The sequence below is a fragment of the Geotrypetes seraphini genome, chromosome 7 (assembly GCF_902459505.1).
Source record: "Geotrypetes seraphini chromosome 7, aGeoSer1.1, whole genome shotgun sequence".
NCBI lineage: Eukaryota > Metazoa > Chordata > Amphibia > Gymnophiona > Dermophiidae > Geotrypetes > Geotrypetes seraphini.
The window spans coordinates 67252284-67280139 of record NC_047090.1 but is presented as its reverse complement, the minus strand read 5'-3'; the positions used below and the strand labels follow the sequence as shown (position 1 = coordinate 67280139).

Genomic DNA, 27856 nt, shown 5'->3' with positions numbered 1-27856 from the left:
ATAGATAGAGGATTACTGCACAGGTCCTGGACCTGTTGGGCCACCGCGTGTGCGGACTGCTGGGCACGATGGACCTCTGGTCTGACCCAGCAGAGGCATTGCTTATGTTCTTATGTTCTTAACACATAAAATATAATCAACCTTCACTCACACACTCATTCACAACTTAGCAGCAATTACAGCACAGCAGCATTAGCTTGCATGTGTTAATCAATAGTCTCTTTCAGTCCTGATGAGGGATTTTGTTCAATCACTCGTTGCAATTATATAAAAAAAAATAGATAGGCGCGAATAATCCTCCACCAACTCTGTTCTTTCAAATTTACTGTTCCCCTCTTCCACTTCTCAGATCCACGGCGTTGTTTCTATTGGTGAACATACAGCCCAGCACAGAACTGGGTTTCGCCTGCTGGTGTCTTCAGGAGCTGTGATTAACAAGGCTCAACTCCCCATAATAGATTCCAAAAATATACAAACCCCTTCACATCAATCAAACCTACACATAACTAAACATTCCAACCACCCTACTTTATTTAAAAAATCACTTTCCCTACCGTCAAAACCAGCATGAACTAAGCAGAAACACAGGCATCAGATGAAAAGACAGGGTCCACACTGCTCACCATGGAAGTAGCTGAATGACATCACTCCCTTACTTCTTTCGCTAAATACTATTGCCAATTCACCCGGGTAACCAACAGCTGACACCTTAACCCGTTCATTCTGTCTATTACAACAAGTTCCATTCCACCTCTTTGTTGAGGCCATATGGCTCCATTGTATTCCAATGATAAACTAAACGCTACACTACCACCCCGGGCTAACTGTATATAGATCAAAACAACAAACTATATCTCTTCCACTTTATGTGCATACTTTTTCCAGTGGGTTACTTGATTAACATGTGCAACCTAATGCTGCTATGCTGTAATCTAATCGAATATAATCTAATCTTTGGTTAATATACCGGGTCATCTCCCAGAGGAGCTCAACTCGGTTCACATATAATTAAGACTAGAGTACATAGCAGAAAACATAGAAGGAAGAACTAATTAAAAACTAAAGTACATAAGAAAAGCATAAGAAAAATAACTATAATATCATTTCATTGAGGCTGTAGTTAAACCATTTAAAAATTGCGAGAACAACAAAGTTTTCAGAAATTTACAAAATAGTTGCAGCTGGCCTAAAAGTCCAATGGAGTCGGGAAGTTCATTCCACATCTCTACAAAGTTGAAAACAAAAGATTGACTGAGCTTCCCCAGCAGATTTAATTCCCTTAAAGGAAGGGAAGGCTAACTTATATCTTTGTGTGTTTCTCAAATGGCAAAGTCTAAGGGTATTCCAACATAAGGGGACAAAAGGATCAAATATTCCATGGAGAAGATTATGCATGCGCATTTAAACTGGATCCTAAAGCAAACTGGGAGCCAGTGAAGCTTTATCAACAAAGGGGAAACATGATCATACTTTTCCCAAAAATGAGCTTAGCTGCGGTATTCTGTATTAACTGAAGTTGTTTTAGGCTTCTCTGCTTAATGCCCAGATAAACTGAGTTACAATAATCTAGCTACTGAGAAATGTTCTTGATGGAATAGTGATCTGAACTTTCTCAAGATGCGCAAACTAAAAAAAAACACTTTTTTGTCAAGGAATTTATCTGTTCATGTAATGTAAGTGATGAATCCAATTGCTGCTAAGTTGTGAATGAGTATGTGAGTGAAGGCTGATTATATTTTGTGTGTTGTTGTAATGAGGCTCATGATAAGAAAGTAATTTATAGCTTATATAAACACGATAAATGTAATAAGAAATAAAAATTATTAAAGTTGATAGTTTTGGTTAAAGTTATTTGAAAGTGATATAGTAAGACCATAAGAATTGCCGCTGTTGGGTCAGAGTAGCGGTCCATTGTGCCCAGCAGTCCACTCACGCGGCGGCCCTTAGGTCAAAGACCAGTGCCCTATTTGAGTCTAGCCTTACTTGCGTATGTTCTGTTCCAGCAGGAACTTATCCAACCTTTTCTTGAATCCCTGAAGGCTGCTTTCCCCTATAACAGCCTCTGGAAGAGTTCCAGTTTTCTACCACTCTCTGGGTGAAGAAGAACTTCCTTATGTTTGTATGGAATTTATCCCCTTTTAACTTTAGCGAGTGCCTCTCGTTCTCTTCACCTTGGAGAGGGTGAACAATCTCTCTTTCTCTACTAAGTCAATTCCCTTCAATATCTTGAATGTTTCGATCATGTCCCTTCTGTCTCCTCTTTTCAAGGGAGAAGAGGCCCAGTTTCTCTAATCTCTCATTGTACGGCAACTCCTCCAGTCCCTTAACCAATTTTGTCGCTCTTCTCTGGACCCTTTTGAGTAGTACTATGTCTTTTATCATGTACGACGACCAGTGTTGGATGCCGTATTCCAGGTGGGGGAATACCATGGGCTCGGTTTGAGATCCCCTTCTTAATCACTCCTAGCATTCTATTGGCCTTTTTCGCCGCCGCACATTGCGTGGACGGTTTCATTGACTTGTCTACGAGTACTCTTAGTGTATGTGGAATAGCTTGTGCTGTATGTGGTATGTAATACTCGGAAGCTATTGATTAAATTGTAAATCCTGATTGTTAGCATTTAGGTTAACTTCTAAGTAATGCATATTCATTAGGGATAACTTGAAAACTGGATCAGATTTTACAGTGCTTGAGTCTTGCATCCATGATCTAGTATTTTAGTATTTATAGTGCATGTGATTAATGTTTAACTTGTTGACAAACTGAGATACTGATGCACAAGTTGGGAGGGGGGGGAAAGCTGTGAATTATTCTGTCTCTAATCTATTCCTATATTTGGTTTGTTAATTTTGATTAGATCATAGAAAGTATTGTACTATTCATTGCACTGGCTATCTGAAAATCTGGCCTGTGACTGAAGTAAAAATGGAAGAAGAAAGTGATGCAGAAAAAGACAGCAATAACTTTAGCTGTCTTGTTGCAGTTGGGAGACTTCATCCCTACATTGGTCCACAAAATAGCATTGAGATTAAGATCAAACCAACAGAGTTTATTACACGCTATACAGTGGATGGAAAATTTATCTATGTAGATCAGCGGTAAGTATAGATTTCTTATAACTTGACCATGTAACTTGATTTTAATTATTTAATATACAAATGCTTCTGAAAGCTCCCCTCAACTTCCTCAAGAGGAGCTTTCAGAAGCATTTGGATTTTACTGTTTTGGATATGGAGTGTGTATGGACTATTTTTTGGATGCAGTTTAGTTTTTGACTTGATTTTCACTGAAGATTTGGGGACTGGGGAACACAAGATTTTGTTTGCCAGATAAGACAGAACGCCATGGCACATTAACTATTGCCTTCCTGATCAGGAGAGGACATCAGAGAAAACATTTTTCTTACCTTTTTATTCATAATTGGAGGTAGGGAGGGCGTGAGCTATGATGTATATGTTTAACATCTTTTTAGCCAGTCTATGGCATTTCTGATGTTGATTCCACTGAGAACACATTTATATTTGTCTTTCTGTCATTTTTCTGTATGTGTTTTTGAATGTACTTGAATTCTCTTGTTTTGTGATTATATTGTTTTGAGAACTGTTATATATTTAGTAAAAAAAAAAATTTCTCTTGATTGTATTTATTTTTGTTCAAATGTACAACACATGCATAATTCTGAAATATATGGAATATTTTTCTACTAAACAGCGCAACAGTTATTTTAGGATACCTACCTCAAGAACTTCTAGGAACTTCCTGTTATGAATACTTCCATCATGATGACCACACTCATTTAACTGATCAGCATAAAGCTGGTATGGAATTTCTGCTCTGAAATTACTTCTATATTCAAATGGGTTGCCCTACTTAGAATGTTTTTAGGTATATATGTGGAAGATTCTACCACATTGCCAGCCCAGGTTCAAAATGATGATTCATATCCCCTGTAGTTTTCACGGTACTACTTCTGGAGTTCAGGCTGCATTTTATTTGGGATTTTGATCCCTAGCAGCAGTACTACAAGTCTACCGCAAAGGGTAAGAACCACCTATTGTCTTGCTTTGTCAGGTATAATTTGTTAAACCTATGCTTAAAAAAGCTTCTCCCCTTAGAATACCTCTCAATTACATTTTCCACTAAATAGGAGAGACTGCAGTTTGAAGACTTGAGTGCCTTGTTAACATTCATAGTGAACACACTCTTGTTACTCAAAGTGCTACATACAGTATATTTAAAAATTCTGGTAATTTTAAACCTATTGTATTTTTTCTTTTCGCTTGAAATGTATCATGAGCTAACAATCTTTTTCATCTCTCTAGTTCTTCAGAGTAAGGAGAAAATTATGACAAATTCCTACAAATTTAAAACAAAAGATGGATCTTTCATAACTTTAAAAAGTCAGTGGTTTAGTTTTATAAACCCATGGACCAAAGAATTAGAGTACATTGTATCAGTCAACACTGTAGTTGCGTAAGTTATCTATCATTTCAATCTGCTCTTCCCTCCCCCTAATTTTATTTGACAATATTAGAGTAGTAATTCAATAAGAATGAATTTGAACCATAGTGTAAAAAAAGTACAATTTTATCATAGTAAATGTTGCCATGGTATCTAACAGTCAACAGTTAAATGGTGTCACACAGCTGGTGTATACTTCCTGCCTGATATTCAGCAGTATTTAGTCAGTTGGGAAAAGCTCCTGGCTGGCTTAATATTCCTAAGCCGGCTAACCACCAATTTTATTCTGTGGGAGATAGCCAGCAGATTGGCCGGTGACTGGCTATGTCAAGTGACATGGCCAGTATTCATTGGGTTGCCAGATAGACCTACCTAAAAAAATAGGTCTATCCTTGGCCATCAGGCTTTGGTTGGCCAGCTGCAGCTGTGCTGAGCCAGGAAATTCAATGCTAGTGGCTGGATATAGCCCGGCATTGAATATTTGGGTTCTCTGTCAACCGCAGAAGGTAGCCATGCTGCAGTCCAGTCTGAGTATCGGTCCTGTTGTATGCAATCCATTGGTGAACTATCAAAAGATAAATGTGTCATAATATAGAGAAGAACTTGGTAAATAACTATATATGTACTGGAAAAAAAATTTGTTTTCCACCATGACCTGCCACATTTCAAAAAGTTGATATTGAGAGCAAGAAATGATCCCTCTCCTATGATATCCCTTTCTCTTCCTTTTGGCATTAAGCACAGGTTTTCTGTAAGTTGAAAAATCATTTGCTTTTCATTTGTTTATCAGAGTAGGCCCAGGCCACCTAATATCTATACATCTTCAAATTCTCCTTCCTTTCAGGAAAGAAAAAAAGCCAAAACTAACATATACATACTTTCATTTTTAAAATTTTTATTTTCAGGGGACATAGTGAATACAAGGAAGATGCATTAGTTGCTTGTGGGTCCCAGTCATCAGAAGGTAGATGTAGATAACATTTTTTATTTATAATGGGGGCTTCTCAAAAATTAGACCCTTGGACTGCTTTAGTCATTCTTTCTAAATGTGTTTTTCCATATCATGAATATTCTTTTCTTCTTATGGATAGAACCAAGGAGAGCTGGCCTGGCACTAAATGGACTAGTCATCTACCTAGGACAGCAAAAACATGGCAGTCGTACAGAACACTTGTCATGACTGACGCAGGTCCTTGATCATCTGTAAATCCTCAAGTCCTGCTACAATCTGTCCTCTACTAAACAGGAAATTCAGAGGCGGTGAGACCCAGCAGGCCTTGAGCGTGTACAGGTGATTAAAGCCTTACACAAGCCATGATCAGTCTTCTGAAGATGTGCTGCATCAGCACTAGCGCCACCCTAGAGGTGATGAGGAAGGAAGGCAAGTCACTGAATTCCTCAGGAAGGGGAGGGATGCTGAACATCGTGGTGGGGGGGATAGAGAAGGGGAGAGATGCTGGTCACCACAAATGGAAAGATGAGGAGGGTATGGCTGAATGATCACTGATGATGTCAAATATTGTTGGCCTAGGTTTGGATTGGAGTCATCAAAGTGAGAGCAAAATGAAAATGTATGCCAGGATCCTTCCAGAGTTCCTCTTTAGCTGTGTGTGGCAATGTTAATTGGAGGAGGTGGGGACTGAGGGAGGAGATGACTCAGGAATGCCACATCATTCAAACAGACTCAGTCCCCTCTTCTTACACTTATCTGCTGGACTGCTTTATTAGACATGGAAATATGTTTTTACTTCAGAGTCCAAGTACTTTACATTAGCTTCTGGTAATTAGTATAAACCAACTTTTATTACTTTAACCCCCATTTCCCCAGTCTATAGAACTTTCAAGAAGCTTTTGTTTAATAACAAATGCAAATTTTAAAGATGATGAAAATGGGGTTGTCATTCTTTTCTCTTCAAGTTCTACTTCTGAAGTGTCATAAAAATATTCTAATGATTTACTAGCCTGCGTAACTTAAGTTTCTAATCTCATTGTTTTAGACACTTCTCAAAGATCTTTTCTTTGTGCTCCTGGGATGTCTAGTGGAACAGTTCTTGGTGCTGGAAGCATTGGAACAAAGATTGCAAATGAAAGTCTAGATTTACTGAGGTAACAATTGATTTAAACACTTGGTCCAAAAGTAATGTATTCTGAATCCATTTTATATATTTTGTAATGGTAGTGTTAATGAAAGCCATAACCCTTTATTTGCTAAAAAAATAAAATTGTTCTTATTTCTTTTATAAAATGGAAAAAAAAGCCCTTTTATTTTGGTTCAGTACAGAAAGATGTCACTGGAGTATGTGCTGACTGCTGCTCAAAGAACCAGCATACTCCAGTTTACAAAGGAGTGGTGTTTATTAGATAATTGGAAATATTTTGTGAATTTGTACATCTTAACTGTCATGATTTCACTACAAGATTCCTGAGGCAGGCCCTTATGGGCCGAAACAAGATCGTTATTTTTGCTTATTCAGATCAATGATCCATCAAGCCCAGTAGCCTGTTCTCACAGTGGCCAATCTAGGTCACTAGTGCCTGACCGAAACCAAGGAGTAGCAACATTCCAAGCTACAAATCCAGGGCAAGCAGAGCCTTCCCCCATGTATTAATTACAAAGTCTAGGGAACACTCAATTAAGTTACATGGAAATACTTTTCAAACCAATAGGAGGAAATTTTTTTTTCACTCAGAGAATAGTTAAGCTCTGGAATGCTTTGCCAGAGGATGTGGTAAGAGCGGATAGCGTAGCTGGTTTTAAGAAAGATTTGTACAAGTTCCTGGAGGAAAAGTCCATAGTCTGTTATTGAGAAAGAGAAGGGAGAAACCACTGCTTGCCCTGTATTGGTAGCATGGAATATTGCTACACCTTGGGTTTTGGCCAGGTACTAGTGACCTGGAGTGGCCACTGTGAGAATGGGCTACTGGGCTCGATGGACCATTGGTCTGACCCAGTAAGGCTATTCTTATGTTCTTATGTTTCTCCAGGAATTTGTCCAAATTTTTCTTAAAACCAGCTACACTATCCACTTTTATCACAACCTCAGGCAATGCATTCCAGAGCTTAACTATTCTCTGAGTGAAAAAAAATATTTCCTCCTATTGGTTTTAAAAGTATTTCCTTGCAGTTTCATCGAGTGTCCCATAGTCTTTGTAATTTTTGATGGAGTGAAATATCAATCAAGTTTCAAGTTTATTAGGATTTTATATACCGCCTATCAAGATTATCTAAGCGGTTTTTACAATCAGGTACTCAAGCATTTTCCCTCTCTGTCCCGGTGGGCTCACAATCTATCTAACGTACCTGGGGCTATGGAGGATTAAGTGACTTGCCCAGAGTCACAAGGAGCAGCACGGGGTTTGAACCCACAACCCCAGGGTGCTGAGGCTGTAGATCCAACCACTGCGCCACACACTCCCCAAATCCACTTGTACCCATTCTACTCCACTCAGGATTTTGCAGACTACAATCATATCTCCCCTCAGCCTTCTCTTTTCCAAGCCAAAAAGCCCTTACCATTGTAGTCTTTTCTCGTACGAGAGGAGTTCCATCCCCTTTATCATCTTGGTCGCTCTTCTTTGAACCTTTTCAAGTGCTACTATATCTTTCTTGAGATAAGGAGACCAGAATTGAACGCAATACTCCAGGTGAGGTCACACCATGGAGCGATACAGAGGCATTATAATATCTTTAGTCTCGTTAATCATCTCTTTTTAAATAATTCCTAGCATCATATTTGCTTTTTTGGCTGCCATCACAGATTGGACGGAAGGTTTCATTGTATTGTCTACAGTGACACCCAGACCCCTTTCTTGGGCATTAACCCCCAAGTTGGATCCTTGTATTACTTTGCATTTGGCCACATTAAATTTCATCTGCCACTTGGATGCCCAGTCTTCCAATATCCTAAGGTCTGTCTGCAATGTTTCACAATCTGCAAGCGTTTTAACAACTTTGAACAGTTTAGTGTTATCTGCAAATTTAATCACCTCACTCGTCGTTCCAATTTCCAGGCTACAACCACCTGCTGCAGAGTCCCAATCTAGTTGACTTAACTGTACAAGTGGACTGTGAAAATAACCTCAATCCCAGGTTGTCACTCTATAAGTCTGTTCTGTTGGAGAACTTCCAAACCACTCCATGACAGGACATACATCCTGACTCAAAAGGATAAGGGTCAAGAGTGTACAGAAAAGAGTAAGGGAGGCCTGACAGCGATGAAGGTGTGATGGTGCTCAGAGATGGCTGAATGAAAGGAAAGAAATATTGAAGCTGAAGTAGATGAGAGGATAGAAGACAAATAGGGTGGTAAGATGAAAAAGAGAGTTATGTAGTGATAAAGGGGAGAAATATGTAGAAGCTGATAAAGAAAAGGCTGAATTGCTTAACAAATATGTCTGCTCTGTGTTCACGGCTGAAGCACCGGGAGTGGGACTACAGAAGAGAAATGCGAATAGGGATGGAGGAGTGGCATACCCCAATTTGATTTTCAGAGGGTTATGTTTCAGGAGCTAGCTAAATTAAAGGTAGGCAAAGCGATGGGGCCGGTTGGTGTATATCTGAGGGTGCTGAAGGAACTTAGGGAAGTTCTGGTGGCTACACTGACTGACCTTTTCAATGCTTCTATAGAGTTTGGAGTGGTACCAGAGTACTGGAGAAGGGTGGATGTAGTCCCTCTCCACAAAAGTGGAAGTAAGGAAAAAGTATGTTTGTTTATTAAAATCTTTCTATACTGCACATATAGCCAAAAAAGAATCATAGCGGTTTACAATATAACTTAATCAGATGAAAAGAACTCCATTTAAAATAGAAAAGAAAGAAGAAAAAGTAAAAGAACAAAATTTCTAATACATCATATCCTATAACATTCAAATTAACAAATAAAATTAAAAATTATTAATACAAAATAAATATAAATGCTGACTGCAGTCCTGAAATTCATTTTATCCGTTTAAAAAAGCCTTTTGAAAAAAAAAAAGCCTTTAGATGTCTCTTAAAATTTTGAAATGATTCTTCCTTCCTCAATTCCATAGGTAAACAGTTCGACAATATTGGAACTAAATAGAAAAAAAGCACCATTTCTAGCTGAGGCAAGGTGAGCCATTGAAATGTGGAGGACAGCTACGCTATCATTCAAAGATCTTAATAACTGCCTAGGCTAGTAAGTCTGACGTCTGTGCTAAGCAAATTAATGGAAACTCTTTTAAACCGGAGAATCATGAAATTTCTGGAATCACGTGGATTACAGGACTGGTGGCAACATGGATTCACTAGAGGTTGGTCTTGTCTGACAAATCTGATCAATTTCTTTGACTGGGTGACAAGAGAATTGGATAGAGGGAGTGCGCTAGATGTGGTGTATTTAGATTTTAGCAAAGCCTTTGACAGTGTTTCACACAAGTGTCATTTACACTGAGTGCCCTCGGGATTGGCCCCAAAATGACGGGCTAGGTCAGGAACTGGTTGAGAGGAAGGCGACAGAGTAGTGATCAATGGAGATCGCTTTGAGAAAAGGGATGTTATCAGTGGTGTGCCTCAAGGTTCTATTTTTGGGCCTGCTCTTTTAACATTTTTATAAGCAATATTGCTGAAGGGCTGTCAAGTAAGATGTGCCTCTTTTCAGATGATACCAAAATCTGCAATAGAGTAGATACCCCGGGTGGTGTGAATAACATGAAGGAAGACCTAGCGAAGCTTGAAGACTGGTCTAAAATTTGGCAGCTAAAATTTAATGTTCCATTGTGTTGGTTTTTCTGTATGCGTTTTCTTCACTGTCAATAAAGATATATATAAAAAAAAAGAAAAGCAAGATCATGCATTTGTGCTGCAAAAACCCAAAGGAACGGTACAGTTTAGGGGGTGAAGTACTTAAGTACAAGACAGACGATTGGGACTTGGGTATGATTGTATGTGATGATTTTAAGGTGGCCAAACAGGTTGTAAAGGTTATGGCAAAAGCTAGAAGGATGCTAGGATGCATAGGAGAGGTATGGCCAGTAGTATATAAGACTTTGGTGAGACCTCTTTTAGAATATTGTGTGTAATTCTGCAGACCGCCCCTTTAAAAAGATATAAAAAGGATAGAGTCAGTCTAAAGCAGATTTTTCAAACTCTGGCTCGCGGGCCCACAGTGTTATAAAATTTGGCCCACCAGATAATTAAAGATTTACACTTAAGCTGGCCTGCCGGAAGACTTTAAAAAAAAAAAAAAAAAACTATTAGGTACAAGTTCCTCAAATCTTACAGCCACCATGACTACCGTATTTTCTCGCATATAACGCGCGCGTTATACGTGGTTTTTACAAACCACGCATACCCTTGCGCGTTATACGCGTGAGCGCGTTGTACAAAATTTTTTTTACATAGTTCCCCCCCCTAACGCCCGATTCATCACCCGGAAGGAGCGCTCGCACTCCCACCCCGAAGGACCGCTCTCACCCCCACCCGAAGAACCGCTCGCACCCCCACAGCCTCCCCCCCTCCCCCATGGAGAAGCTGTCTACCTTGTTTCCGGATGCCAGCCCAGCTGCTTCCTCTGCCGGCGGTCCTGCCCCTTCTCAGAGCCCTGTGCTGCGCTGCTTCCTCTTCAGGCGATCCCGCCCTTTCTCTGATGTCAGAGAAAGGGCGGGACCGCCGGCAGAGGAAACAGCTGGGCTCACTGGCATCCAGAAACAAGGTAGACAGCTTCTCCATGGGGGAGGTGGGTGAGGCTGTGGGGGTGCGAGCGGTTCTTCGGGTGGGAGTGCGAGCACTCCTTCGGGGTGGGGGTGCGAGCGGTCCTTCAGGGTGGGGGTGCGGGTGCGTGCGAGCGGTCCTTCGGGGTGGGGGTGCGAGCAGTCCTGCGGGGGGGTGAATCGGACGTCGGGGGGGCATCAGGCTTTCAGGGTAGGGACAGGACTTCAAGGAGGAAAGGAGAGTCGGGGCGGGCGAAAACAGAGTCAGGGTCTCCAGAGGAGAGTCGGGGCGGGTGAAAGGAGAGTCGGGCAGCATGCGCGGTATACGGGTGTGCGCGGTATATAAAAATTTATGTACATAAATATGTGTTTTTTGCGCGCTATACCCGTGTGCGCGTTTTACACGGGTGCGCGTTATCTATGTGAAAATACGGTACACAGTCTACTGCCACCGCATCAGCTGCTGATTTACATGCCTCAAGTCTTGAGGCCACCTTTCTCTGCCTTCTCTGTCGCTGCTCGTGGTTGCCTGCACCCTCCCGACTGTCGTCGCCGCTTGGGTCCGCCTCATCCTTCCGGCCACCTGCATCCTGGTCCTCCTGGCTGCCATTGCCATTCGAATCCACCTGGTCCTCCCGGTTGCCTGCACCTTGGTCCTCCCGGCTGCTTGGTTCTCCCGGCTGCCTGCACCTGATGTAACTTGATTGTTTCTATCAAGTATTTCCTTTGTGAACAATTTTGGTTCATTTAAAGTTTGATTATCCTTATGTAAAAAATTAGAAAAGCTAGTTTGAATAACAAAACAATTTTAACAGCATTTCCCTAGTTGTATGAGTCTCTGGTTTGTTTTTGCCACCCTACCTTTATTAGTTTTATTGATATGTATGTTTTCTGTTTAATGTGTTTTACCTACCGTGTTTTCCCCCAAAATAATACAGTCTTATATTTATTTGGGGCCCAAAAAAGGTACTAGGTCTTATTTTTGAGGTATGCACATGATCATCTCTCCCTTCCTCTCCTTCACCCCAATTTTTCCTCTTTCCTTTCTCTCCCCCACATGTGCAGCATCTTTCCTCCCCTCCCTCCCATCTCCCTGTGCAGCAGACGTGTGCCCAGCTTCTATCCTTCCTTCCCTCCCATCCTTCGTGCAGCCTTGAACAGCTTCTAGCCTTCCCTCCCATCCCTCGTGTAGCAGGCGTGTGCCCAGCTTCTTCCTTCCCTCCCTCCCATCCCTCGTGCAGCAGGCATGTGCCCAGCTTCTATCCTTCTCTCCCTCCCATCCCTCGTGCAGCAGGCGTGTGCCCAGCTTCTATCCTTCCTTCCCTCCCATCCCTTGTGCAGCATAACCCTTGCCCAACTTCTATCCTTCCTTCCCTCCCCGCTGACCGCGAGAGAGCCCTACCTTCATGCGAAGCAGCGTCTGGCCAGCAGCACTCTAAACAGGCTGCTTGGCTTTGTCAGTCAGGGATTTCACTCTGCCGCGTTATACCAGCAACTGTTCAACCTGTACCCCTCCCCCCACGCAGCTGAACACCTGCTGACCCTCCATCCTTCCCTCCCCGCCGACCGTGAGCAAGCCCTACCTTCATGCGAAGCAGCGTCGGGCCGGCAGCACTCTAAAGAGGGCAGAGGCTCATAGGGAAGATGAGGAAGTTGCCATGACTTACCAGTTGAGAAGCATTGCTCTTGCCTCTTAGAAGCAGGGTTCCTATTAAGGCTCTGTAATAAATGTTTTCAGTCAGTTTGCCTCTCCCTCCACCCCACCCTTACTTATTCTTATTGTGCCTTGCATATTTCTCACCCTTAATATTTTTTGTTTTCATGAATTCATCTCTCATGAACTAAACATACTTTGCTTTGAATGCAATTCTTGTGCTTTAGCCTTGAAAAAGACGATGTGTCAAATGGATATAAATATTTAGATAGACTCCCGTCATAACAGTGAGTTGTCTGTTTTCCAGGGCTTCTTTGAGGAATATAATCCAGCACTACTGTCTCTTTGATGTTATATTTTGTTCTTTTTGGCCCTTGGATTAGGAGGAAAAGGTCAAAATAGGAAATCTAGTCAACAAAATTATTTTTTTTACCTAATGAGATGTCTTATTTTTAATCCTTTTTTGTTTGAAGGTAACCTTTGGCCAGAAATTCTGGTTCATCCTGCCTGTCTGAACAAGTTCATTACTTGTAACATGTGTTCTTTGAAAACAGCAGGGTAATTGACCACACATGTCCTCCTTTCTCTTTTAGAGCTTTATGTATTATCAATTATATAAGACAGAAAATTCCATGAGGCTGCCGATGTGCAGAAAATCTCACATATGTCCTTAAGTCTTTCTAGTCTTCTACAGAATTTTCTCCGAGACTGTCTCTTATAAATTCTGTTGAAAGATGTCACCTACTTATTGTGGCCAATTACTCTTTTGTCCTCAGATGATACTTGTTACAGATAAGTAACTTTGCTTTCTAATTCTTGTGGCTGCTATGAGTTCTGCTAGGCCTCATCAGAAAAAAACAAACAAAAAAACAGTTCTCCCTTTTGGGTCCCATCAGAAACTGAGGAGGGAACTAAATAATCCCAACATCTTTTAACCAAGGAATAGAAAAAATATTTTCCTTCTGAATGTGTGTACCATGGTATGATTTTTTTTAAACTATGTATCTTACTATAGCACATGCAAACTCTTTTTCACTACTGCTAAATTTGAGTTTCTTAAAACCAAACCATATATGAAAATTTATTGAAATATACTCCTGGGTTTTCATCTAAGGATCTTGCTATGCTTACTAGATTCTATTATCACCCTGATTTTACTATTTGCGGGGTTGATATTCAGTATGAGTTAACTAGTTAAGAGTGTCTCCTTGTCCTGCACAGATATTCAGCAACAACTGACTGCACACACCAACTTAGGCATAGGCGTCAGAATGGGCCGGGGGGGGGGGGGGAAGGGGCAGCGGCACAGGGGTCATGGTTCCCTCCCTCCCCCCAAAAAAAAATTGACATGGGAATGTGGTCGACGGGAATCCCATGGAATCTGCGTAGGCCGCTTCCACCTCCTTTCTTCCTTCCTGATGCACTTTTTCACAAAGCCGCGGACAGCAGTTCCTATAAGCTGCCTGCAGCAGACCTGAAAGCCCTTTCCTCTGATGTCCAAGGAAAAACTTCTGGCTCAGCTGCAAGCAGCATGTAGAAACTGCTGCCCGCAGCTTTGTGAAGAAGTGTGGCTGGAAAGAATGAGGATGAGGAGACCTACTTGGATATCTTAGAGCTGGCCAGAACTGGTACACACCTGTGGGAGGGGGAGGAACGACCTTGGGACACAGAAGGGAGGAGTGTATTGGGATACTGGAGGGAGGGGGAGAGGGGCACTTTGGGACATGGGAGGGAGGGGAGGGATACGATGAGACACAGGAGGAAGGAAGAGAGCATTAACTTGTGATTAAGGATGGCAGGAAGGAGGGAGAGGGCACAGATTTGGAACAGAATAGAAGGATGGAGAAAGGGAGGAAAAGAGATGCTGAGGTGGGGGAGGGAATAGAAAGAGGGAATGTTGAGCATGGGTGTGTGAGAGGGAAAGAGATGGTACACATGGGGAAAGGAAGAAAGAAGAATTGCTGGACATAGGGAGGGAGAGGATTATTGGACATAGTTGTGGGAGAGGAGCGAGTTAGAGATGCATGGGGAGGAGAGATGAGGGAGAAATGTTGGATATGAGAGTGGAGAGGGAACAATGGGACAGATGGAAAGGGATGCAAGAGAGAGGAATGTTGGACATGGTGGTGGAGGGAATGGGGGAGATATGTGGCATGGTGCTGGAGAAAGGTGATAGGAGACATGTTGGGCATGGGGCTGGTGGGCAGGGACGAAAGATGCTGCGGGTGATGAGAGAGGGAGACATGTATATGACAGTATAGGGGGTGGTACTTACCTGTAGCAGGTGTTCTCCAAGGACAGCATCTCACATACACTCTCACCTCCCTTAGGAGTTGAATTCTATAATTTTAGCTATATATTGTAGAGTTGGTCCTGTACTTGCAAGTCTGGTGGGAAGGTTTCTGCACATGAATGGTGGGATATTATCTTCAAATTTTAAAGTGATACACATGCTCATAAGCATCCGTACGAAAACAAGATAATTGACCCAATGATCTCCACAGACAAATCTAAGAAGAAACAAAAAAACAATGTGGAGAAATGATGTTCCTGAGATGGACTTTATTAATATTAAAATAATATTAAAACTTGGCAAACCACGTAAAAACCTCTAGGACGCAGTCCGCTGGAAAGCTTTGGACCCTGGACCCAACACTGTCCGTGTTTTGACAGAATGTCTTCTTCAGGGGTCCCTATGAAGTCCTATGGTAAAGATACGTGGATAAAAATGCCAGTCGGAAATAAACTGATCCGTAAAAGCTGTGTGCAGAACATGGGCTTCAAAAGCCGAGTAAAATTTCCATAGGACCTTTTAAGATAAAGTTGAAAACTTTCCTATTCTTAGACACTTTTGATATAACTGCCCTCATAAGGGCAATAATCTCACTGTTGGTTTTCAGTTCAACCCTTTTCTTATTATTCTTCCTTATTTGTTCTTTTCTTTACTTATTGTAGTTCCTCCCTTTTCCCTCTTGTTTTACTTCTGTTCATCAGGTGTATGTGGTTTTTTTAATTAAAAAAATTTATTTATCACATTTCTTATTAACAATCGAGTATAATATATAACAACTTGAATCAGATCAATAATTTCCAAAAGAAAAAAGAAATTTCTATTCAATTATATAGACCACAATACTTTGAGAACTGACTTCAGGAAATTATTTCTAGAAGAGAATTATACAATTGATCAAATGTTAAAACAGCAATACCCCATTGGTCCTAGAACCAGAATTATGACAAGTTACAGATGCTGCACCCTCTCTAGATTCTACAAATTGTAACAACTGTTTAGGCTCCAAAAACAAGTAATTCTTTATCTGATGTGTAATAAAACATTTTACAAGAAATAAAAAAAAAAAGTTGCTCCCAGCACTAGGACTCTTGGCCTTAATGCCAAGAGTTCCTTTCTGCACCTCTGGGACCTCTGAGACATGTCAGGAAATATTTGCACAGTAGAGCCCAAAAACTGATCATTTATATGTCAGAAATAAAGACGCAATACATATTCTTTATCACTTTCCAAAGCAAGAGTTATCAGCAAGGTTTTTTCTTTCCATTATGACCTCAAGCAAACTTTCCAAAAGAGCTGTTAAATTCATATCCACCACTCTGTCGACTTGAGTTTCATTAGGGGTAGAAACCCCTGCAGGTTTCTTCATTTGAAGGTACAGTGGTACCTTGGTTTACGAGCATAATTCGTTCCAGAAGCATGCTCGTAAACCAAAATATTTGTTTATCCCAGGACAAGCAGGCAGCATATTCTTAACGCATGGGTGACGTCACCGACGGAGCCCTGGTACGGACACTTTTAACTAGAAAGTTCTAGTTGGCCGCATCGCGCATGCGCGAGTGCCTTCCCGCCCGACGGAGGAGTGCGTGGTCCCCAGTTTCTTCGTTTCCGCGGAGCGAAGAAGTCGCATGTGGTTTCAACGGCCGTTGAAAACTTCCTTTTTGCCTTCCCGCTCGCGTTATTTTCTTGTTTTTTTCTTTTTCCCTTTGGGTTTCTTTTCCGTTCTAAATTGTACAAAAAAAAAAAAACCTTCGTTTTTTCCTTTATTTTTCAGGCCGGCCCCGGCGGGGCCTGTTGCCATCATACAAGCCTCCGGGTTTGATTTTGCGGGGGCCGTGTTCCCATTCATGCCCCCGCAGCCGGGTTTTAAGAAGTGCGAGCGGTGTGCACGCCCGATCTCCCTCACTGACCCACACAATTGGTGCCTACAGTGTTTGGGTCCTGAGCATCGGGCGGACTCCTGCACCCGCTGTGCTACTCTTAAAAAACGTACTCTAAAGAATCGACAAATCCAGCAGAACATCCTCTTCGGCACCGCATCTGCTATGGAGCCGATTCCGTCGACTACGGTACCGCCAAAATCGGCACCCACCACTTCGACGCCCGATCCTTCATCGGCGTCGCTGGCGCCAGGTAAGCCGGCTAAGAAGCCTTCCACCTCCCTTGAGCGCCCTCCGGCCACAGTGGCGACGCCGACCCCGGAAACGCTCCGCCCCGATCTCGGTGAGTGCCTCGTCATCGGCCTCCTCATCGTCGGGGCATGGAGCGGCACCTAAGGAACCGAAGCAGAAAAAAGCGGTTCCGGTGCAACCACAGGATGATCGCATCGCGACCATCCTCCAAGACAAATTACAGGAACAGCTGCAGCAACAACTCCAGCACCTGTTACCGACCCTCCTGGCACCGCTCTTTCGGTACCAGACCGGCCCGAGCCTCGTACCGTCCAACCGGTATCCCCCCCATCGGTGCCCCTTAACTCTTCCATGCCGATTCTCTCGGCTGAACACGCTGATGCCGATCCTCCTCGGTACCAGGCGGGGCACCGGTCCTCTCCGGACCGAGACCGGCACCGTTCTTCTCGGGACCGAGACCAGCTTCGCTCTTCCTCTCCCGGTAATGTCTCGCTGCTCTGGCAAGTCTCTGTCTAAGACCCACCATACTGAGCCTTCCACCCCGATATCTCGACATGCACACACTGATGTCAGGGACCCGGACCTATGGGAAGACTCCCCTCCCGGTACCGAGGAGGACACATCGTCATCGGACGAGGAGCCCTCAGCGCCCGATACCACTTCTAAGCCTGAGCAATCCTCCTTCTCAAGGTTCCTCAGGGAGATGTCAGCGGCTCTCTCTATCCCTCTAGAGTCTGACTCCAAAAAATCCCAGGCCTTTCTGGAGGCCTTGGATTTTGAACAGCCTCCCAAGGAGTTTCTCAAGTTACCCGTACATGACATACTGCGGGAAACTTTTTATAAGAACTGGGAGAACCCACTCACCGTCCCCGGGGCCCCCCGTAAGCTGGATAGCCTTTACAGGGTCATCCCGATCCCGGGTTTTGACAAACCTCAACTACCCCATGAGTCTCTCCTGGTTGAGTCTACCTTGAAGAAAACTCAGGGCTCCAGTGTTTATGCCTCCACCCCTCCTGGCAGAGAAGGCAAGACGATGGACAAGTTTGGCAAGCGCCTTTATCAAAACTCAATGCTGGCCAACAGGGCGAACAATTACACATTTCATTTCTCATTTTACATGAAACATCTGGTTCAACAACTGTCCACCCTTCAAAAATACATTCCAGAACATAAAGTTCCGCTCTTCCAGCAGCAAATTTCCAGCCTTCTTCAACTGAGGAAATTTATGGTGCGCTCTATTTATGATTCTTTTGAGCTCACCTCCCGTGCATCTGCCATGGCCGTGGCCATGCGCCACCTGGCTTGGTTGAGGGTATCTGATTTGGACATCAACCATCAAGACCGCCTAGCCAACGCTCCCTGTCTTGGGGATGAACTTTTTGGGGAGTCCCTAGACTCGACCACCCAAAAGCTCTCGGCCCACGAGACCAGATGGGACACTCTTATTAAACCTAAGAAAAAGGCCCCACCTGCTCGCCCTTACAGACCACAGTCCTCATATCAGCGCAGGTTCTCGGCCAGACCCCCTCAATCCGCCTTCACAGCAACCTCGGCGGCCCCGTCAACAACATCAACACGCTCAGGCTCGTTCTCAGTCTAGTCAACCTGCCAAGCCTCTACCTCCTTCGAAACCCTCTCAGCCCTTTTGACTTCTCTCTCCAGGGCATAGCCAGTCTTCCTCCCTCGTTGCCTCTTCCTCAACCAATCGGAGGACGTCTACATATCTTCCTCAGCCGTTGGGAGGTCATCACATCAGACCAATGGGTCCTCAACATCATCCGCAACGGCTTCTCTCTCAACTTCCAGACTCTTCCACCGAACAATCCTCCCGTAGAGTCTGCTTCTCACTCCCCCCAAACCCCCCTCCTCCTGAGGGAGGTTCAATCCCTCCTTCTTCTCAATGCCATCGAAGAGGTGCCTCCGGACCAAAGGGGTCAGGGATTCTACTCCCGCTACTTCCTGGTTCCCAAGAAGACAGGAGACCTTCGTCCCATCCTCTATCTCAGGGACCTCAACAAATGTCTGGTCAAGGAGAAGTTCAGAATGCTCTCCCTTGCCACGCTGTACCCTCTTCTTTCTCAACACGACTGGCTATGTTCCCTGGACCTCAAAGAGGCCTACACTCACATCCCAATCAATCCGACTTCACGTCGCTACCTACGGTTTCAGATACAGCACAGTCACTATCAGTACAAAGTGCTACCTTTTGGCCTCGCTTCATCGCCCAGGGTGTTCACCAAGTGCCTTATTGTGGTGGCGGCCTTCCTCAGGTCTCACAACCTCTAGGTGTTCCCCTACTTGGACGATTGGTTGGTGAAAGCTCCTATGTCGCCGCTTGCGCTGCAAGCCACTCATCACACCATCTCGCTCCTCCATCTCCTGGGGTTCGAGATCAACTACCCCAAGTCGCATCTGCTTCCTACACAGCGACTTCAGTTCATTGGAGCAGTTCTCGACACCACACTAATGAGGGCGTTTCTCCCCTCCGATCGTCAACGGACCCTGCTCCACCTCTGTCGTCAGGTGCTCCTTCATCACTCCATTCCTGCCCGACAGATGATGGTCCTCCTGGGCCACATGGCCTCCACGGTACATGTGCTTCCTCTGGCACGACTCCACCTAAGGACACCTCAATGGACTCTTGCCAACCAATGGTCGCAGACCACGGATCTTCTTTCTCATCCCATCTCTGTGACATCGTCTCTTCAGCAATCTCTTCAATGGTGGTTGAACTCCTCACATCTTTCCAGGGGTCTACTCTTTCATCTACCCCCTCACTCCATGATCATAACCACGGATGCCTCCCCCTATGCGTGGGGAGCTCACCTAGGAGATCTACGCACCCAGGGACTCTGGACCCCTCAGGAGCGTCAACATCACATCAATTTCCTAGAACTCAGAGCCATGTTCTATGCTCTCAGAGCCTTCCAGCACCTTCTCTGCCCTCAGGTTCTTCTCCTGTGCACAGACAATCAAGTCGCCATGTACTACATAAACAAGCAAGGCGGCACCGGATCTCGCCTCCTTTGTCAGGAGGCTCTCCGCATCTGGACCTGGGCCATGGCCCGCAATCTCTTCCTCAAAGCTGTCTATATCCAGGGCGAACAGAACTCCCTGGCTGACAATCTCAGCCGCATTCTTCAACCTCACGAGTGGACTCTGGACCCGTCCACACTCCACTCCATCTTTGCTCGCTGGGGCACTCCGCAGGTGGACCTCTTTGCAGCGCCTCACAACCACCAGCTGCCCCAGTTCTGTTCCAGACTCTTCTCTCCTCATCGTCTGACCCCAGATGCATTCCTGCTCGACTGGACGGATCGGTTCCTCTATGCCTTTCCTCTACTACCTCTGATGTTGCGGACGTTATCCAAACTCCGCAGGGACAGGGCCACCATGATTCTCATCGCTCCTCGGTGGCCTCGCCAACACTGGTTCTCCCTCCTGCTTCAGCTCAGCTCCAGGGAGCCCATTCCTCTTCCTGTGTTTCCTACTCTACTTACGCAGCAATGTCAGTCTCTACTGCATCCCAATCTGTCTTCGCTCCACCTGACAGCTTGGTTTCTCTCGGGCTGACCTCTCCAGAGAATCTGTCTCAGCCTGTCCGTCGCATTTTGGATGCCTCCAGGAAACCGGCCACCCTCCAATGTTACCATCAGAAGTGGACCCGGTTCTCCTCTTGGTGTCTACTACATCACTACGATCCCACCTCTTTGGCGGTGGAAACTACTGGACTATTTGCTCTCTCTGTCCGATGCTGGCCTCAAGTCTACCTCAATCAGAGTCCACCTCAGTGCCATCACTGCGTTTCATGAGCCTATCCTCGGAAAACCTCTTACGGCTCATCCCCTGGTTTCCCAGTTCATGAGAGGCCTCTTCAATGTCAAACCGCCTCTGAAGCCTCCTCCAGTCGTCTGGGACCTGAATGTGGTTTTATCAGCCCTCATGAAACCCCCGTTTGAGCCTCTTGCCACAACTTCACTCAAATTTCTTACATGGAAGGTGCTTTTCCTCATTGCCATCACCTCTGCCAGGAGGGTTAGTGAGCTGCATGCACTGGTTGCCGATCCACCTTTCACTGTTTTTCACCATGACAAGGTGGTTCTGCGTACCCATCCTAAATTCCTTCCCAAGGTGGTCTCGGAATTTCACCTCAACCAGTCCATTGTGTTACCTGTCTTTTTCCCGAAACCCCATTCTCATCCGGGGGAACAGGCGTTGCACACGCTGGACTGTAAGCGTGCCCTTGCATACTACCTTGACCGTACCAGGGCTCACCGCTCGTCCCCTCAGCTCTTTTTGTCCTTCGACCCTAACCGCCTAGGTCGTCCTGTCTCTAAACGGACGCTTTCCAACTGGCTTGCTGCCTGCATTGCGTTCTGTTATGCTCGGGCCGGTCTCTCACTGGAAGGTGCTGTCACGGCCCACAGAGTCGGAGCTATGGCTGCTTCTGTGGCTTTCCTCCGTTCCACGCCCATCGAGGAAATCTGCAAGGCTGCCACTTGGTCCTCAGTTCACACGTTCACTACTCACTACTGTCTGGATACCTTCTCCAGACGGGATGGACACTTCGGCCAATCTGTGTTACATAATTTATTTTCCTAATGGCCAACCATCCCTCCTCCCTCTCTGTTAGCTTGGAGGTCACCCATGCGTTAAGAATATGCTGCCTGCTTGTTCTGGGATAAAGCACAGTTACTTACCGTAACAGGTGTTATCCAGGGACAGCAGGCAGATATTCTTACGTCCCACCCACCTCCCCTTCTTAGCTTCTTAGGCTTCTTAGCTGGCTTATCTTAACTGGGGACCACGCACTCCTCCGTCGGGCGGGAAGGCACTCGCGCATGCGCGGTGCGGCCAACTAGAACTTTCTAGTTAAGTGTCCGTACCGGGGCTCCGTCGGTGACATCACCCATGCGTTAAGAATATCTGCCTGCTGTCCCTGGATAACACCTGTTACGGTAAGTAACTGTGCTTTATCAAAGCAAAGTTCCCCATAGGATATAACGGAGACTCGGACAATTCGTTGCTACTGCTGCCAGTGACCGACATAAACGTAACAGAACTGGGGCTCTGGGACTCTTTCCACAGCCGAACCAACCTCACTGGGGCCTTGCAGCTTTAACTTTTGTATGACATTAACAACAACAACAACAGGAGTGGGATCCCTAGGATAGTAGATTTGGGGGTGGGTCAGTAGAGTGGGCAGACCTGATGGGCTATGGCCCTTATTTGCCGTCATCTTCTATGTTTCTATGTAACTTCTTTTTCGTTCGTTTTGTGCCGTGGGTGCCTACCTTCATGCCGGCTTTGGTAGGAGCTCCCTCATACTCTCTGTCACACACTGACAGGCAGCGGCTGAGCTGACGCAGCCACAAGCACCTACCAGGATAAACTTCAGTTCCCATTCTAGTCTCCGCGTTTGCCTCTCCCCGTCAGCTGTACCTCTCTGATTTCCGTCGGCCCTTCAACACCGCCCCGCCTTTCTTGTTTTTCAAGTTCTCCGCTCGCTTTCCTTCAGCCGATGAACGATTACTGCCTGCAAGGCCGCAAAAGGACAGCCGGTGTACAGTGCGCGAGATAGAGAGGGCCGGTCGTGCGCACCTATGACGTTAGAGGACACGGAGGCATTTGATCTATGGGAAATGTAGTATTAATTCCTTCACCGACATTGTCTATGGATTCTAGCTAAAACTACAAGACCAGAATGCCGCGGGCAGCGGTTCCCACATGCCCCCCCGCGGCCAACCCCGAAGCCCTCTCTCTGACATCGCAATGTCAGAGGGAGTATCACCGGGCCAGCCGCAGGAGGCATGTAGGAGCTGCCGCCCGCGGCCCAGAGCGAACACCACAACAAGGAGGAGGGAGCCGGCAAGAAGGCAATTATCCAGGGGTGGCAGAGGGAACAAACACATTAAACTCGAGTGGGCCACACGGGGCAGCAGGTTGGACACCCTTACTTTGGGACACGCTCGTATAGCAAGTCAAGCTCGGTTTACGAGTCGCAGATTTTACAAATGTTTTGTTCGTCTTGCAAAACACTCGTAAACCGCAGTACTCATAAACTGAGGTTTGACTGTAATTAGTTCTCACAATCGGAGGCAAATTGTCCGTTGGAATAGCAAGAATTTCTGTAAAATATTTTCTTACCATCTCCAATGGAGAAATCAAAGGACACTTAGGAAAATTCAAAAGTCTCAGGTTATTTTTTCTTTAATTGATTTTCAAAAAATTCCATTTTCCTTGCCATAAAAGTTCTTTCCTTCACCTCTTCATTTTCTACTACATTCATGTCCCGAATCTTTTCTTCCTGTTTCTCCAACTTTTCATTTACCTTTGTAAGGGCTAAACTTAGTTGCTCAACTTTGGAAAAAATAGTTCCACAATCAGTACTTAAAGTTGAAAAAGAAAGTTTGAAGTTAGCATCCATTACTGACATGGCCTGCCATAATGCAAGTTTCAAGTTTATTTAAAAATTTGATTTAATCGCAAAATCTTAATCCAGTGCGATTTACAAATAACAATAAAATCAAGGTAAAAAGAAAAACTCATTGATTGAACCAAACAATAATACAGCTTTTGACCAACACGATACATCAGGGGAAAAAAAAAAGGATTAAATACAGTTTTATAAATAAAATTAAGAGCATGGATAAAGAAACAATAGGATGGGGAAAGGTTACCCGCTCAATTTTCATTTAACAGCATTATTAGTCCACTAAAGAGTATCCTAATTATTTTAGAGTTCAAATAACTCGGTTAAAAGCGTCCTTAAAAAGCCAGCTTTTCAGGAGACCTTTAAATTTACTAAGTGATTTTTCTTCCCTTAAATTAATTGGGAGCAAATTCCAAATTTGAGGGGCCGTGACAGAAAAAATTGTGTCCATTTAAAATTTTTTTTTTGGCTTTTTAAGCACCCCAAAATGAATGGAAGAGACGACAGAAGCACCTCTCACCTCTGTTCCAGTGTTTGGCAACTCTCCTACTGCTCCTTCTCCCAAAGATGTTGGTGCGGGAGAGCCTCCAATGCTGAGGTCTGAAATCTCCATTCTGGGCTCGGCTAACTTGGTGTTTTTATTTTTACTAATCAATCCCCAGTAATGATATGTATTTTGTTTTTAATCTTTTGTTTTGTGCTATTGTATGCTGATAACGGATTTTATTGCATACCGCTTTGAATTTTGGATTAAGCAGTATTAATAATTTTTAATAAACCTTGAAACTTTGACTTAGGAATTTTTTATTGGGATTTATCCATGGAAATGTACAGCAAGTAGAGTTTAACTTACAATTTTGTTAATAGCATAACAGTAAATTGATCAGTTATAAACATAAATACAATCAAAGGGGTAAACTTGGAATTGGTGAATTGAAACCTAGTAATAGGATTAATAGGAAACAGAATCAAAATTATACATATTTAACAGCACTGTAGAGCAATCATATAACAAAAATGCGATGGACATAAGTATAATACAAACAGTAGCATAGTTCCTTAAAAGCTTGGGAAATGCAGCTATAAACTGTTCCTCCTAGTCTGAGATTAAATTATATTGTTTTAGCAACAGGGTTGTCAGACCAGAACTTTACTTGAAAATATGCTGATAAAAAATTCCTATTTGACTCTGTTATACGAGTGTGGATACAGTTGAAACAAAATAATTATACTGGTCAAGGAATACAAGGAACTTTTTTTCCTTGTCTGACTATAACATTTGAAGATCCACAGGAGGATAAATGGGTGTAAATGTTGCATCAGTTTATTTTTACCATTTGTGGTGTTTTCTCTTGAAGTGCTGGGTATTACTTAACAATAAAGATATGGGTTTAATTCATATTTTAGGTTACATTCTTCTCCATCTAATAGTGATTTAAGTCCTACCAGTCTTTTAAGGAAGTCTGTACCTTTATCTGGAGCCTCTAATGCTGTAAGTATGTTTCGTACTACCTTCAAGTATTGAATTTCTATTTTATAAATCAATTTCCATTTTTGTGCTCTAAACAAAGGTGCATTTTCATCAAAGCATTTTGACTACTTAAACTATATTTGGTATCTTTGGTATATTTACTATATAAATATATTTATATACTGTATTTATTGCATACAGTTTGAGATTCATATTTTATATTCTCAGTATGTTTTCAAAATGTTTAAAAATATATTTTTCTTCAAATAACTTCTGAGTTCTATCAAGCTGTATTAAGTTGATATATGGAATTTAAAAAAAAACCCACCAGGCCTTGGTCACCCATGCAGAACACAGATAATCCCTATGCAAATACGGGGTCACAAACTAAAAGTACTAATATATACAAACGAAACCCTAAGATGCAAGACTCTGCATGCAGTACAACCCCCCAGAAAAATAGAAACAAATGCATTTCTTCCTGAACAGTGCAAAATATACATTAGACAGCAGATGTAAATTTTCATAACTGACACAATTCAATCACTAAATTGAAAATAAAATAATTTCCCTTACCTTTGTTATCTGGTAATTTTGTTTTTCAAACCATCTTTTCTCAGTCTCTGGCTGCACTTCCTTCTGTGTCTGCTCTTAACTGTGTATCCAGGGCCATCTTATCCATTTGCTGTTTTTATGTCCTTCACTTTCTGCCATACATCCACCTTTTTAGTAAAGATCAAAATCCCCAGATACAAATTCAGAGGAGTTGGCAGCACCAATATACATGGAATCAAAATATAACAAAATATATGTATTTTTTAATATATTATATGTAGCCTCAGTGCATTAGTGGAAGCTAACGGGGCACTGGCGAACCAATGTTCCAGGCTTAAACTGTTCCTTCATTCCCAACCCCAGCCCTCCCCTCTCAGCTGGATCCTATGGTACGACCTGTCCCCAGTTCCTGACTCCCCCATCTACCACCTCCCCACCGCTGAAAATTAAAATCATCAGGCAGCTAATGGTGCAATGAAGCCAGCCTCCTGCTGCCCTGGAAGTGTTATTTCTGCAACGTCCTGCCTACACGGAAAGAGGAAGTGCTGCAGAAAGAACACTTCTGCGGCAGTGGGAGGCTGGCTTCGTTGCGCTGTTAGCTGCCTGAAGATTTTAAATTTCAGCGGCAGGTAGGTGGGGGAATTGGGACTCGAGGAGGTTCCTGGAGAGGGTTTCACTACATTGCAGTGTGGGCTGCATAAAACGGCCAGGTGGGCCGGATTTGCCCCGTGGGCCTTGTGTCTGACACATGTGATCTATACAATCTGCTTCGGGGGATTTATTCAGCTGTTGTCAAGACCAAATGTTTTAGTACTACAACATGGCTGACTTACCTGTCTCTTAACCTGTTGATATGAGATCTGTTAAGAGAACAAAAACCAAAAGAGACTGTGGAGAATGATGTATTATTCCAAGACAATAAATGTACAATCCACATATGTGACCATAAATGTGGATTAATACACCAATAAAGTAGCATCAAGAACATGATTCTCTACAGCCTAACACCTAAGCGGTTAACTTAAAACAACATACGCATAACATGATCAAAAATAACGCAAATCAAAAATAACAAATAATATTCTATTACCAATATGCTATGCACCTCAACATAACAGCAGTATAATTTATTTAGAAAATTATATACCATCTTTACCCGGATGGCTTCCATATAAACATACCTAAAAAACCAAAACAATTGGATCCTTCCAAGTATTGCCTAAAAGGGACACACTTAGTTATGCATGACAGTTGGTTTTATAATGAAGTTTAACTGAGAGTATTCTACATAAGGTTAATGAAATAGGCATGAAGATTGCATACGAGAGCAACAACATTGTCCGTGGACCCGTTGGGCTTGCGAGCTACTTTTAAAATGACCAAGTCAAAATGATCTACCAACAATAAAATTTAAAAAAACACAAAGCACACTGTACGCAGAGAAAATGTTAATTATCATTTATATTCTGGTTTTTTTTTTCCAAAGAGATCAAGGCAGATGACTTTATGCAATGTCACTTCAGTAACAACCATACAAAAATAGACAAATATACCCCCTCCCTTTTTACTAAACCGCAATAGTGGTTTTTATTGCAGGGAGCTGTGCTGAATGCCCTGCGTTGCTCTCGATACTCATAGGCTCCCTGCGCTAAAAACCACTATTGCGGTTTAGTAAAAGGGGGCCATAGTGCAAAATATAGACAGCAGATATAAATTCTCAAAATGGTCACATTTTGATCACTAAATTTAAAATAAAATCATTTTTCCTATCTTTGTTGTCTGGACATTATTCAAATCTTGTTGGTCCCAGGCTCTGGTTGTCTTCTGATAACTTGCTTGCCAGGGTCTCCTTCTTTCTTCTTTCTCCGTGCCAACCATCCATCTTCTATCTCTGTCCTCCCCTTTCATTTCCCCTCCCTCCCCTGGAAGTCTGGCATCTTTCCTTTTTTCATCTCCATCCACAGATCCACCTTTCTCAACTACCCTTTCATTGAGCATCTCTCCCTCCTTCCCCACCACCCCAGGGTCCACCATCTCTCCCTTTCTTTTTTCAACTACCCTCCCATCCAGTACCTCTTCCCCTCCCCCCTCCACACCATCCCTTGTGTCCAAATTATCTCCCTTTATGTTCCTTCCCTCCCTAAATCTACCACCTCTCACCCACTCCTGTTTTTAGACCCATTATTT

At 43.5% G+C, this 27856-nt stretch overlaps 1 protein-coding gene across 7 annotated transcripts in view; it reads left to right on the top strand.

The window, feature by feature from the left end:
• ARNTL2 (aryl hydrocarbon receptor nuclear translocator like 2) overlaps nt 1-27856 on the top strand; it is a 126843-nt gene that overhangs the window by 72344 nt on the left and 26643 nt on the right. For 3 of the 7 annotated variants that reach the window (XM_033951979.1, XM_033951975.1, XM_033951977.1), the window contains 6 exons: nt 2859-3099; nt 3713-3819; nt 4324-4474; nt 5368-5426; nt 6460-6568; nt 25051-25135. In XM_033951979.1, the coding sequence (XP_033807870.1) occupies nt 2859-3099; nt 3713-3819; nt 4324-4474; nt 5368-5426; nt 6460-6568; nt 25051-25135 (752 nt within the window). The remainder of the gene's footprint in view (nt 1-2858; nt 3100-3712; nt 3820-4323; nt 4475-5367; nt 5427-6459; nt 6569-25050; nt 25136-27856) is intronic. The other 4 variants (XR_004540118.1, XR_004540119.1, XM_033951980.1 and 1 more) reach the window with 2 other exon arrangements.